The sequence below is a fragment of the Dermacentor andersoni genome, chromosome 4 (assembly GCF_023375885.2).
Source record: "Dermacentor andersoni chromosome 4, qqDerAnde1_hic_scaffold, whole genome shotgun sequence".
Taxonomy (NCBI): Eukaryota; Metazoa; Arthropoda; class Arachnida; order Ixodida; family Ixodidae; genus Dermacentor; species Dermacentor andersoni.
In genome coordinates this window covers 205,382,340-205,396,864 of record NC_092817.1, presented here as the reverse complement: position 1 = coordinate 205,396,864, position 14,525 = coordinate 205,382,340, and the positions used below count along the sequence as shown (strand labels likewise).

General features: G+C 44.3%; 2 protein-coding genes across 3 annotated transcripts in view; one reads left to right on the top strand and one right to left on the bottom strand.

The window, feature by feature from the left end:
- LOC126538433 (CD151 antigen-like) overlaps nucleotides 1-9,479 on the top strand; it is a 96,431-nt gene extending 86,952 nt beyond the window's left edge. The window contains exon 5 of the mRNA XM_055074738.2: nucleotides 186-9,479. Coding sequence (XP_054930713.1) covers nucleotides 186-752 — 567 coding nt within the window. The 3' untranslated portion in view covers nucleotides 753-9,479. The remainder of the gene's footprint in view (nucleotides 1-185) is intronic.
- LOC126538380 (pseudouridine-5'-phosphate glycosidase-like) overlaps nucleotides 1-14,525 on the bottom strand; it is a 350,937-nt gene that overhangs the window by 125,537 nt on the left and 210,875 nt on the right. The window contains exons 12-13 of one of the 2 annotated variants that reach the window (XM_072288013.1): nucleotides 13,769-13,828; nucleotides 9,932-10,114 (exon numbers count right to left, since the gene is read on the bottom strand). In XM_072288013.1, the coding sequence (XP_072144114.1) occupies nucleotides 9,947-10,114; nucleotides 13,769-13,828 (228 nt within the window). In that variant the 3' untranslated portion in view covers nucleotides 9,932-9,946. Of the gene's footprint in view, nucleotides 1-9,931; nucleotides 10,115-13,768; nucleotides 13,829-14,525 lie in introns of those variants that run through there. The other variant, XM_072288014.1, reaches the window with a different exon arrangement.

Sequence of the window (14,525 nt, the reverse complement as noted above, 5' to 3'; positions counted from 1 at the left end):
CCTCCATTATGGTGTGCCTCGTAACGAAATCGTAGTTTTGCTGCGCAAAACCCAATAATTTATTCATTCATTCTCGAAACCTTCTTGAAACGTTTTTGAGGTAGACCGCTTTCTAGAGGGCCCTCTACAGCAAGTTGCTTTTTCGCGCATACAGACACACCGACAGCGCTCCCTTGTGGTTGCAGGACGGCTACGGCCTTCGTCCGGGCTACCGACTGCTCTGGGACCGGCTGCAGGCCGAGCAGCGCTGCTGCGGCGTCGACGGACCCGAGGACTACAATGCCACCGCTTGGCTGCGCGAGCAGCGCATGGCCCATCCATGGATGAGGCATCAGGTGCCCGCCTCCTGCTGCCCGGCGGCACGGGCCCAGGCGACGTGCCTGGACCGTGGCACGGGTGCGTACCGCGCGCCCTGTCACGAGGCGCTCCTGAGGTGGCTGCAGCGAAGCGCCGACCTACTCTGTGTGCTCGGCTTCTGCGTGATGGCCTTCCTGAAGCTGTGCTTCCTCGGCATCTTGCGGTACGAGATCCGCGAGATGATCCAAAAGATACGCATCCTGAGCAGCGACCCTTCCGGGTGCGCCGAGGGCCCTGTCGATTCCTCGCGCGGCTCCTTCGGCAGCCACAAGGGAGGAGGAGGAGGCGGAGGAGGAGATTCGGCTCTGCTCCTCGAAAAGCGGACGAAGCCGTCGAACGGGAACAACAACGACGCGCCTTACGACGAGTGCCACCACAAGTCCAGTCCTGTGTGATGCGGTAGCGCTGCCCCCACGGGAGAAGCTGCACTGAAATTCAGAACTTCGTGATGGGTTTTCACAGTGATCACTATGTGCTTATGAGACAAGATAGATTGCACGATCCAGCCACAACGGCTCACCGTGTTGCTCCCGCCACAAGGTGCCGCTCTGGCCAGCGTGATGCGGCCACTGAACCTTGTGCCGAACAAGTTTCCTTGCTTAGTATGCTCATGATTTGCAGAGTCTGCGTGCATAAATTGAGATTACATTACACCGAAGTAAAGAGGTGGCTCATAGTACAGTCGAATGCCTCATCTGTTTAAGCTGCATGGTCGTGACATGGCTAACGCACGTAACGCCATGGTCTGTGTAACAGTGTGATAAGGTGATAATATAAATAACTTTGTAGATGACAGGGAGGAATGCCGCAGATTGGGGTTGACCTCGCTAAATGTGGCTGTACGAAGTGTAATTACTCATCCATGCAGCCTACGCCTGAAAATGAAACAAAAAATTGTGTGGTTTCTGCGTTCCTTTCGACGGCTCCCTTATTTCAGAAACCACATAAAGACAAAGCACGAGTACTGTCTAACTAGAAACAGGTGACAACATGTGAACCCGAAATGTAAGACAGTGCGTGCGTTTACGTAGAGGTGCACTGTTCAGAAGAAATGCAGGAGCAAAGTGAGATTCTTTCACGAGAAGAAACATGGATCAGAATGTCTTGTTATAGTGCACGTCCACGGGATCTTTTGAGTATGAGAAAACAAGCTTCTGGAATTCTGAATTTACAGTATCAGACAAAAACTGCGCTGGCTCCATCTCTTGGTGCTCTTCGGCGTCGAAAAAGAATTCGGTGCAGGCCTTCTCCCGTGCAGGCTGTGCTCCGGCAGTGCACTCCTCGAGGCTTGTGATGTGTAGTGCAGCAGCTGACTTTTGTTATGGTGCGTGCACTCTTGATGGTTGCTACTATCACTGTGAACTGAAATGGACTTGGGTAGACAAGCACGGAGTGTTTGCTACATTGAAGCTGTCGCTCGTTTCTCTTCTCACAATTGCGATCTTGTGCGGACGGCGTACGCATACACTGGCCTTAAGAGTTTGACGGAGGATAAGAAAGCAAAGTATTACCGAAGCTGTCGCGAAGACTAATATTAGGTAACATGTGTTATTCAGCGATAAAGTGCTCTGTTTAGTTTTGAGAATGACAAAGTTGGAGAAAGCCATTGAATGCCAGACTTCAAAATCGTAGAATAATCATTACTTCTTGGCTACAACAATTTTACGTACCTAATCATCCCGCTGTGGTTTCATTGCTCAATGTTTCTAAGAAGTTATAAAGAACGATAAATGGAGGATTCGTTCAACTTCCTGAAATACCATTCACAACAATGTGTAATTATTAAAGATGTTTAATTTCTGATTCCCACTCCACTGTAGGGCACGAAAACACGACATAATGGTATATAAGAGTTGATAAAAATGCGGAAGTGGGAGCGTGACGCTATGACAGATAACTATATAACAGATAATAGATATCACAGTATTGGAAAAGATTCGCGCCTTATGATTTTGACACGGTGGTTAACATGTTCAGACGACCACGTCAAACTGATATGATTCCTGCGTTTACGTCATTGAGGCGGGTTGCATGAACAGTAGGCTTTGTAGTCATGTTTGATGCAGCGACATTCCATTCTGTAGCGTAGGGACTCATAATACGATGAAGAATATGTTGTAGGTAAATTTTGCGTGTATTCTTTATGTAGAGGCATGCACGAAGTTTGCGATGACAATATGTTGTTCTTACAGTGTTTATCGTTATGTTTATGTTCTTGCCGGTGTCAATGAGTCTACCCGATACATTATATAAATAGTACAATTCCTCCACAAGTATTGGAGCCACTAGGAAATCTCTAGAACATGCAAACTGAGAATGAGTTGAAAACCTTTTGCTATGTGGTGCTGGAAGTGGGAGTGAGCGCGCCGTAAATGCAGCCAAATGGCAGCGAGGCGGTCGTCGCCGCCGACAAGCGGGATGCGCAACCAGGTTTCGCAACCTACAACTGTGTTCTTCATTTATTTGCCTGCACAAACTTATGCCACCTAAGCAATATTCACGTTCACTTAGTTTACTATTTCCGTATGATAGATCAAACTAAGTAGAAAAATCAGAAAAAATCCGTAGAATAAATGGGGTACATTTAAGCTTACATATAACGCTAAAAAGATGCGACAGACTTGTGGCGCGCGATACGTCGTCACCAGTTACTGAACAAATGTTTTGTGCGACGGCGAGGGGTATTAGGGGAACGTTAACTTAATATTATTGAATCTAACACGAAATTGCAATTCGCGATTACTTCTGGCAAAATGCCGTCATATTACTGTGACTAAATGGCTACATGTTTGCTATAGCGAATCTTCTGTGACTGGGGCACGTTGGTGAGCGAGTCGGAACAATGAGGAATAGTGTGAATTAGAAGGACCACGCATCCGAAAGAATCATAGAGACACTGAGGCTTATTTATAGCAAGTGTGCAGTAAAAGCTTCTCTGAAAAGCTTAGTAGGAAAAACATGCCTATGGAATACAAAGAAAAAACGGCCCTCTGCGAACAAATGAGCAAGAAATCATCTCTGGAAATCATGTAGACGCCATTGACGTCGCATTAACAATGGGTTACGAAGGCCTCTGACTACGCGGGATCAATCTTGCGATCATTCTTCACTGTATTGTTCCCGTTGGCACAGAAATGTGTCAAAGTCAGGAAAACGCAAGCGCGTGTACCGTGGCAGTTGTAAAACTCTGTACACGATATGACATACAATAGCAGCTGGCATACCTGAAAGCGCTGCATGGTGTAAAACTTTTGATTTTGCTCGCTGTCATTGCCTACGAAGTTGGGCAAACGAAGTAATCTGTACAATATTTTTCTTTTTGTATGTAAGCGTGCTTTGCTACGGGGCATGAAAAATAGCACAACAGAAAGAAGTTGAACGAAAAAAAAACAACAGTCCAAGTCCAGAAACTTATCGGCGTGTATTCAAAAGGCGTGTCTAGGTCATTTAAGTAAGTGCGAAGTGTGAATTGAGACAGTCCGGCAAACATAACTATAGCTCTTAGGAATGTCAAGGGGAGGAAAACGTTTAGGGATGCAGTGGTATAAACTGCACGTCATTTCTTATTTACATATCAGACTGGCTTGAGTCCTCTCTTTGATCAATCTTCCAGCTAGATGAACTTGAACTTGCTCGTTTGTGCCAAATTGCATGACATCAGAAATAAGAATGCTCGTTTATTCGTACATATCCCAAACACGGTTCAATCGAGCGCAGTCGTACTACTACAACAACGGCGATTTTACGAGTAAGCATTCGCTGGTATTGCCACTAAACTGTGTACCATGCATTCTTCTAAAAACAGGGCAAAAGAAAGTTTAGAACAATTATCAGAAGCTTTGGGAAGCCTCCTACTTACGACGACGGAAATAATCAGTTAGCTTGGACCGTTGAGTGAAGACGCGGACGAGAGCAAATTAATATGCCGTACGAGCGCTGTTCGGTAAACGAAAAACTAGGTCGAAGCTTAAAATCCGTTTATATGATATAATGTGGGAAATAGAAAAGTGGTGAAGCAAGTCAGTGTTGCCGGTCAGCAAGAATGATGCAGGCATGTCATGTGACCACTAAGACACTCAAAAGAATCGTTGAGCAGCAAGGACTGCAGAGGACCTATTCATACAACAGTGACCGCACGGGCAAGAAGACATTGTTTCCGAGAAGATTCGTAAAATTCATCGTCTTTCCCACTTCATTCACAGTGTCTGACTTAACATTAAAACCTTACGTCAGCAATGTTCAATCAAAGTCAACCGCCGCAGAAAATCTAAGTAATCGAGTCCTTGTGGGAGCCCTATGTGCTTTGTGCCAAGAGCTCTTGAGTTGTTTCTCTGCACCCGTAAGAGGGGCTCGCTTTGACATTGTTATTCGCTTCCGCGGGAGCCTAGCTTCCACCTCACCTCATTGACAGTCCTCCAAATAAGAAGCAAACATAAGCTCATCTTCGCCAAATTCTGAGTGCTTCCCGTAATGTCTCGTTTGTTAATATCCGCTTGTGAGTGCTTATTTGCACTTAGCTCTTTTCCGGCAGCAAGCAATGTTTCCATGAGCACGTCTCATATCCGTAGCTTTCTTGCCTTCGCTAGAAATTGTCGCCATGAATGAGCTATAAATGCACACACTGCGACACAACGGTTTTTCTATACCACTGAACAGAGAAGCCGTAGGGTGAGAAGTTTTTGCTATCAGGGATAACTCTTCAAGGAAGAAAGTAGAACCTGAGAAAACATCCTTGTTAAAGAAACCGAAGTTTCAAATGTGACCTCGACACTAGACGCATATGCCGCAGTCGTTACACATTTCTCATGCCGAAAGAACGTTGTTCTGAAAAATGGCTGTCCAGCGTTCTTTGGAAGATATTTATGAACCAAGTCAGGACTCGCATTCTGTGCAAACTCGAGCAGCGTTTCTGCAGCTATCTAGATTATTTCTTAAATGAGGCGCAGTCGACATACTCATACACACACTACAGAAATTTTGTACCAGAACGGAAGAAGTGCTTAACGTATATTAAGACCGAACTCCCTATGCTCAGAAATTTTGATCACCGTCTACTCGAATCCTTCACGTCAGAAGGCTGTTAGTTGTGCCTCGTGAAGACACGGAGCACAATGAAGGCTTAGGGACCGCTAAAATGATATGTGACCCCGCTGATATTTCAAATGGAATTTGCTCTTATCACCAGGTATGTAATCACGCATGTGGCAATACAGCGAGCATAATTAGCAGCAACAGAGAGGTTATAGTGTCGCCCCAGTTCGCTGATAAAATCATATTTGCAATATAAGCCATGTAAGAAATTCACGTAACATAAGGAATCGTCTTGGGAAAAATTACTGCCTTCAGATTACGCTGGTCATAACATCTCTTTTCACCTTTTAAATGCGTTTCTCTTTCCGCTAAACTCTCTTGTGCGCAAAATGGTTATGGTTGAAATACCATAGCAAGTGTAAAACAACCCATTTTTCACGTCTTCTACAATGGTAGCTAGGTTCCTAATTTTCACGTGGGTTTAGGGAAAAAGTTACTCCATTATTGGAGACGCATAAGGCATATTATGATGAACATTAGGGTGAAGAGTAATATTAAAGACCAAGAAAAAGTAATGCAAGCGCAGATGAGTTGCGAGCGTTTTGACAAGAGAATTCGCCACGTGAAGGAAAGTTCATGTTAAAACGTTTATACCAGACAGAAGCCTTCTCTGATTCAATTCAGAAGTTGGACGCAGGTGATAAGTAAAGCTGTGTTTTTAATAGTGCATCCCATTAAATGCATGCGAGTTATTCGCGTATGTACTTCCAATATCTGGCAGCCATCACACATACTTGCGTTGGAACGGACCGGAATGACTTACACCACATGTCTACGCGCTGATCACCCATGACACACTGACTGCCGCAGAGAAGACGTGACAACTTACCAAAAGAATAAAATTTGGACGCCCAGGAAAGCTATGATTATTGTCGGTATCTTCCAAGCGCGTGCGAATAAGTGAACTTTTGTGTAAATGGGAAATATAATTTCTAACTTTCACTTACTGCACTTGTGACATCTAGCCCAAGGATGATAAGAAAGTTGGGCTTGGAGATGGACAATAGAGAAAATAAGATGCTGTTTATTGTCTCATTTTGTACCCAAGAATTCTAGCTTTGTGTCAGACAATTATATCAGGCAAGCTGTCAATCTTCCTTCGGCGTATGCGGCCCTAATGAAAGCACACGGTATCTAATAGTTCACTCAGAAGGGCATTTAAGGTTTCAAATTATGTAATCGAAACCTGCATGAAACCATCTCTGCTTTCCTGCCGAATCAGTCACGCACGATGAGTTCAGCTCATGACTTTTACACGCGATTTCGTTATATTTTTTTTAAGTTCTTATCATGGATAAACAACGCCAACTTAAATTATTTCTGCCTCTTCCAATAAAAGTGATGGACCCGTCTCACCTTAACGGCTAGGTTAAATTATTGCACATTTCTGTTTATCCAAAATGCTTTTCGAATACCCTACCCTAGTCGCAGACTCGCTGAGAAGTTTTCAACACACGGTATGAAGAAGAGGTCACGGTTTTATTTTACCTCGTGTAACGGTAGCCTTATTTAATGTGTGGAAGAATAGCTGCAGAAAGCGTTGGATAGTGGATCCTAAAGGATGGAGAAGCCCACTACTGGCATTCATATTAAGGCTAAATAAAGCTTTCAGAATGCAATTCCTAAAGGTCGCTTAGCCTATTTCTGGACTTCACTGTGTTGTAATTGCGTGGGGGATTCGGTAAACTGGTATCGTTCGGTACGCCGCGATGTGTTGGCGACGTGCAGAGGTAGAAATTTGCCTTAGCCATTTGCTTCTTTTTTATTCGGAATATAATATATTGACCTCCCTAGAGCATCGATATCTCTAGATCACGAGGTATGATTCTTTTAATAGGTAACCACATGAATTCCTTCGCTCTGACGACACGTTCATGTTACCCAATTTTGTGTTAAAATAGCCGACAATACCGCTTAGAAGAGTCATAATAGGTCCACCTTGTCACACAAAGAAACCGTGACAGAGCTTACGATTGCGCTTTTACAGCCCCTTGGAAGAGCACGTAGCTATTTCAAGAAATATCATAGTAGTGTATCGAAGCAACACGTGCGTTGTTCTACCTACCAAGTGGAAAACAGGGTCAACGAGGGGAGGTCGCTGGTGTTCTCGGAGATGAAGATGGCATAGGGTTACGACATATCGTGCAATAGAACGTAATGCCTGTGTTAAGGTTATCGTTGCAGGAGCTAATCATTACCCCTTATACCTTAGGCTAGCGATAGTAGCAGGGTTCCTGCATGAGCATTGCGAATAGCAACTCCGTACGTCTGTGTTTCATAGTTCACCGAAATTTTGTTGAATTGTTCGTTTTGTTGACAATTTTTCAAATGAGACCGCAACATGATGCTGCTTTCTGACTGAAAACCAGGGTCAATGCATTAAATTCGCTACAAAACAAGCAGGGCCTTCAATGCTACGCAGAGAATCTTTCCGACAGATCGCTGTTGTTTGACTGTTTATTTCGCACGTTATTAATATTGCAAAACCATTTTGTTCGTATTGAAGGTTTCTGCCCAATATACATATATATATATATATATATATATATATATACACATGCGGTAGCATAATATGTAGCGTATTAAAAAAATTTTTTCGCAGACTCTACACTGAAGATCATATGGCTCATCAAACGGGGACGATATTGCGATTTACTTTTGCAGATCTCACGTACCAGACGCAAGGTCTGTTACTGACGAACACCTCAGGAGAAAGGGCGACATGAATAAGTGCTCTGGCTATAGCACTCTCTTGTACTGATGCTTTCCCGCATTTTTTGGCAATGTGCACCTGCACACAAGAAGGCAAAACAGAGCCGCAGTTCTTTGCTATAACGCGAGCCTTTTATGTTAATGCTGTTTCATTGGACGTCGTCGTCTGTTCACTATGTTCAGCGGTACATTAATGTGAGGAGTTACTATGACCGCCTGTTCATAGAGTGGTATCTTAAAATTTGCAGGGATTTGAAGTCACATGAAGGTAGAATAGTGCGTCTGCTACGTAATTAACACATCTTTGAGCCTAAAGCTCCGTGATAAGGTTGCTGTTTAAGAAAATAACCGAGTCACTCCAGCGATTAGACGGAGAAAACACCCATTGCGCTTTTTGCTATACTGTAATCCGTTTGGTTTATTTGTGCTGTAGTGTTTCTAGTTCCTTCCTATGGCCACTAAGTCCAGTGTTAGGCAGTCAAGAATCAAAGCTCTCTGACAAACATTTACACACCAGAAGCATTCCATGAAGAAAGAGCTTGTTTTGTTCTTTGAATGTGCTCAGTAACTGCGCTGTGGAATGCCGAGACGGAAGAAATTTCACTGCAGAGTCGTGGCTTGAGCCGAGATGTCACGACACTGGACTCTCGCTATTGTAGTTAGAGACAGTGGTCTTGTTGTGTACAGAAAAATGAGTGCCCGGTGCAAGTCACAGGTGCTGCCTAGCGCCAGGCTCGTGTCGGAGTGGTTCGCGCACATGGAAGGTGCCTCTCGTTTATTCACAAGGGCACAAACATGGATAGCTCACACGGCGAAGAAGCCGCTGCCTTGCAAAGTCTCTTTCGGCCGCTACGCGGCACAACAAAGTGCACTATCTCTCGCTAATGCTCCTTTCTTTTTGTGTGTGTGTGTGCGTGTGTTGCCATTTCGCTTTAGCTGCTTGTCATTGTTCTTGGTAGAATTAGCACAGACGTGGCTGTAGGTAAGCACGTTATATTTTGTAAAAAAGAAAGTGAACTCTCAGTTTAGGGTAGACTCGTGAGTACAATGCTCTGTACATATTTAGCTTGGCATCGGCAAGATGCGAAGTGCACTCATCGCCCCAGAATTTCCTCGAGCGGGCGCCTATTTTGCCGCGTCACTACTGGAATGAAGAGCTTTGCGCCTTGAACACTGTTGCTTACGAATATATAAACATATATCTATAAATATTTACAGCTATTGTTAAGAGTAGAGCGCAGGGAGTTCTGGAGAATCTTTTTGTGAACTGTTGTGCTCTCAGATTAACCGGAATAAAAGTACGCATTTCCGTGCTCCAAGCAATGTTGTTTGTGGTCATTGTTTCATGTGCTTGATCAGTAGCTAGATTACTGTCACCTGTATTGCCCAACAGAAGAACGCCGTTTGCTTGAGTTTCCGTCGCGATTATCTCCTTTATAAGTCTCAGCGGCGTGAATTCACCTTGCGCGACGGCTTAAAAGTTGTTTAACAGAGTCTGTGCGCAAGGAATGGCGTAATGCTCAATTTGCTTTTTATTTATTTATTCTTTGCCTACGTTTCGCCCGACAGCAGTAGCGGTGTAGCAGAAAGATTATGTCTGCACGGAGTGGGGCAGTCCATCTTATGGGAGTGGTACACATCTAAAAGCACAATCTGTTTAATGGAACATAACATATAAGGAGTTCCAAGACTGCAAATTATATCGACAACAAATAACAACAAAATAGCATACATTCTATCAGTGGTTCATAAAAACCATTGAGTATATGTTTCCGCATTTTTTTTCCTACGATTCTCCTGCTTGTAAAGATGCTGCCAGTAGCTTTTGTGGCAATATGGAGAGTACGGTGGCGTATGAGTGCACGAAGAATCGCACAATATTGATGCGCAAGAATGGTACGTTGAAAGCTTGTTTCCCGTAACAATTCGGAAGATGTGGCCACAGTATGAAAGGCTAGAAAAAAAGTAGTTCATTAGTGTCCGAGGCCCAAAGAAAGAAACGTGGGAAATGGCGGCAAAGCAGCAAGTATTCCATCACTCAACACACAGGTGAGAAATAGACCAAGAAAGCCCCCTGCTTTTGCTCAGATCACACAATAATGTCGTAAAATGGCTTCATATAGAGAGGGAAAAAACTGATAATAACAAGACAGTTAAAAAGAAGCAAATAATATCATTGTTAGTTTGGAAGCTAAATCATCGCTGAAACAGGAATACAATCAATATAACATAATGAGGTCTTGTAGCTTGTGCTAATAAAAGATCAGTATAAAACTGACACTTTTTCCACGAGAATTTATACTGCAGTTTGAGAGTAGCGAATGTTGAAATTTTCCTCAGGCAAGGTAAAATTGCTTGCCTTGTTTTTGTGGTTATTCCGTTTTACGGGCGCAATAAAGTGCAAGAATTGCTTGGTGTAGATAATCGTCGTAGGACGAACTGTACTTCCTCTAGTACTCCTCGTAGTGAAATATTTCTACTTAGGTTGCAGCTTGGCAGCTGTTTTAAGAAAACCGCACATGTACTGCAGCGACAATTTTGGGTAATAAAGTACGCGATACTCATAAATAACATCTATACGAATAGCATTCTATTGCAAGAAACTATTGTAAAGTTGATATATCGCATCTCAACGCACCCAGAAATCCACTCATTCGCCAAACCTAGCAAAGACGACGTAACGATTTCAAAACGAATAAATCTCTACAAAATTTTGCAAGCACACCTACAGTTAAGCGCCTGCGTTACCTTGTATAAGGAGCTCAAGATTGGGAATGTATTTCTCTGTAAAGTGTTTTTCTTGTCCATTCTAGCAACGCGCAATACTCACCAATAAGTCACCTGTTTGTCCCAAAATCCCGTAAAGCTTTGCCAATTAGGGTGCTGCCTTCGACCTCGAAATTAACAGAAACGCACACCTCTGATGAGAAAATGAAAGTACTCAGAAAGGTGCCAATAATTCCACGTATTTATGAATCTTTGGAGAAGCGGTTTCTAAAAAGCGCATTTTCTACCGGCGTTTTGCATTGTGCCAGAGAATAGTTTCGGGAAACGACGGCTCGCAGTGATGGTGGCGCCGCTTCGCGTGCAAAACACTCACCTGATTTCAAGCTTCGCAACGTTTGGCCACCGAAGTGTGCCGCCACTGGCCCGCTGGAGTCAGCATTAGAACGTGGCGCCATAACATTTGAAATTGCAGCCCTCTCTATGGAGACTTATCAGGAAGCTTTAGGTTGGGGTAAACTCCTACTTCGCTATTCAAACGCAGGTTCTCATTGCACCTCAAGCACAGCTTTTTGCAAAGGCGGTCTTTCCTCTGAACCGTCTTGAGTAAACATTGCTTCGAATAGAAAAGAAAGCTGAACTCTACCGACTATTGTGTCAAGAACTTTATATTTAGCACCTCCCTCAAATTTTAACTCCAAGTGCCGAGAATCCATACAGAAAGAACGATGAATAGGTAGATTATTACAAGGGCTCTGCCCCAACTGTGCGACATGTTTTCGCCAACTGAGCGACGTCATAACATTTGCGAACTGCGACTTGACCACATTATTGTATTATTTTTAGAAGTGGGTGCTGGAAGGGGGGGGGGGGGTACGCGCGAGTACATTTGTTAAGATTTTCTCGGGTGATAAAATATTACGTAGAACTACACCGAACTCACGTGTACTCGCAGAGGGGCGTGCTTATTGAGGAAACGAACATTTTTCTATGGGATGTTTATGAAGCACTCTCGTGTGACTTTTTCGCACTGGCCGAGAAACAGGCTGCGGCCATAAATCTGACGCGTTGGTAAAAGTGGACGTCTTTGTTTGGCACTAGACCGTCCGCGTGTAGAAGTTGATACTGTCAATGCGCGCTAACAACGGAAGCACCCCTGTAAACAGAGCATTTCTCTAGATGACTTCGGGCCAAGCATGCGGTGATGCGAAACGAGCTAGTCTGCAAGAATTTTCGTAGTAACCAAAGGCAAGATCGGGCACCAATAATTTGGCGGGCAGAAGACGACAGAACTTCTGATTCATCGCATTCGGCATATCGGGAGAGGTAAAAAAGACAATTCATGCATGTTCTGACATTTTGCGTCATACTTTAGACGTAGCAAGCACAGATTAAGCTAAACGAGCGGATCCTAGAATGCTGCCTCCAGGACTTCATTGAAAAGATTACCAAATCACGTGTAATACACGTGATTTCTCAAAGAAAGCATTGGCGCAAACGAAAGCGGAGCATGTCCTTCTCACGCGCAGTAGATAGGCACATGGGCTCCAATTACTGCATTTTCGCCCTGCATGAGCACATTACGCTCAAACACTTCAAAGCACCAATGCTAGGTGCTCGCGGGGCTGCGAAAAGCTTCCATGCAGGTCCTTGACTTTCACGATCTTCAGAGAACTAGGCAATATGAAAGTAAACTAATTGACACTTACATTACGCCAGAGTCCTGCCTGCGCCTTCATCTAAATAATTATTGCTACCGTCAGACAGGACGTGAGGGAATCCGGAATAGGTGGCACGTGGCGCAGATGGTGAATATAAAATATTTCGTTACGCCATAGGGACGGCACAAATTACGAAACCCGTCCCAGCCACAAGTTTCGATGCCCCGCTTGAAGAGATAAGTGAATCCAGATACCTGAACGTCCGTTTCATAATGACTAACCATAAACTACGTGTGCTCAGACAGTCCAAGGATTCGATACGTATGATCGTCGGTGATACGTGATACATGGGCACAGGCATGAGAGGGTTTTCTCTTTAAAGGGGCACTTAACCACCCCTCGAGCTTAGTCAAATAACATAGTCGGTGGGTAGCATACGCTGCTGTGAACATCTCAGTCAAGTTTTGCTGTCGTACGCTGTGCATGGAGCTTGCAAGCGGATCGTGGTCACCTTTCCGTCAAGCACTCTCGTTTGAACTGAAAGCCCTATCCTCGCTCTCTTCTAGACGCACTATTTCGTCATTCCCTTAGGCGACTGCTATATGCCGATAGCTGACATGCAGTTGCGGTCGGCTACATGATGCAAATACCGAGGCTGCCGCGGGGTGCTATCACGAGTCCACTGGCTAAGCGCACTGCGGCTCGCTTAGCACAACCACGTTTTGCGTATGTTTAGCGCGTCGTAGGCATCAAAGGCGGAAGTCGTGGCGACTGCGTTAAGATTAAACATGAAATTTGAACTGCGGGCCACGGTGACATTTAGAAGGCGGAGCGTTGTGGGCACGCCCCTCTGCGCCCTAGTCTTCGCAGTGAATGGCATTGAAGCAGGAATGGGAGCACAGCTAAGGCCGTGTTTGATTATCAATAACACCGCTTCTGCTGAACGCAGTGAAGTACTTTTCGCGGCAAATTATTTCTGAAATAGCCTATTGTCACTTCAAGTGCATTTCTCCACTTCGATAAAACGTGGTTCAGGTCCCCTTTAAGAAAGGATCGCCGCAGACGAAATGCAAGTCTTTACAAACGTCGACGCGGCAGGTGTCTAACGTCCTTCACGAATGTAAGCGACCATACGCACTGAATTCGCGCAGCAGAATACGACGAGTGTGGATTCTCCGAACGCGATGCAATCAGACACTAATGAAAGCTGGAACAGCCCTCACCTGAAGCATGTCCTCCATGCAGTTGACGACGATGTCGGCTACAGATCCTCCAATTACTACCTGCAATATTTGAAAAGCACAAATAAAATTATTTGCATGAATGTTTAGTAGTAAACAAGAAGCAAGGTGACCCTTATCACGAACCGGTTGGGACGAGGTTCCTATACAATAGCAATAATTATTATACTCGTTGACATGCGATAATTTTAGTAGGTGTTTTAGTAGTTCACTTATGCTACATAATGAAAGCAAATGCTAGAAAAGTGAGTATGCGTACATATTTGAGGAAGGTCATACCTACAAAGCTACGAGTGTCCGACATTTCTCACGTAAACGCGCTGTTAAATGCTCGAGTCTTTCAGAAATCTACGAAGATCACGAAGCACACGCAAAAATAGATGTACACTTGATGGCGAAGCTATCAAGAAACCCTTACGTTCATAAAATGCTGTTCATGGAACACATGGTGTCATCAATGGGGCAGGTGTCATCAATGGGACACATCGCTTGAAACGGAGGCTGGCGTAATTTCACACCCGAAAAAGAAAGCGACATCACGCTTGCGTGCTGTCTCATGCAAGCGATAAAATCATATACATTCTAGTGTTCACACACACACGCGCGTGCATATCTTTAGTCGCTCGCAATACACGACAAAATATATGCGCACAAAACATGCATTCACAGTTTTCCAAAATGCATCTGCCAAGTGGGATCAAACCAGCCGCACGTCTGTCTCGAAACCAACAAAAAAGCC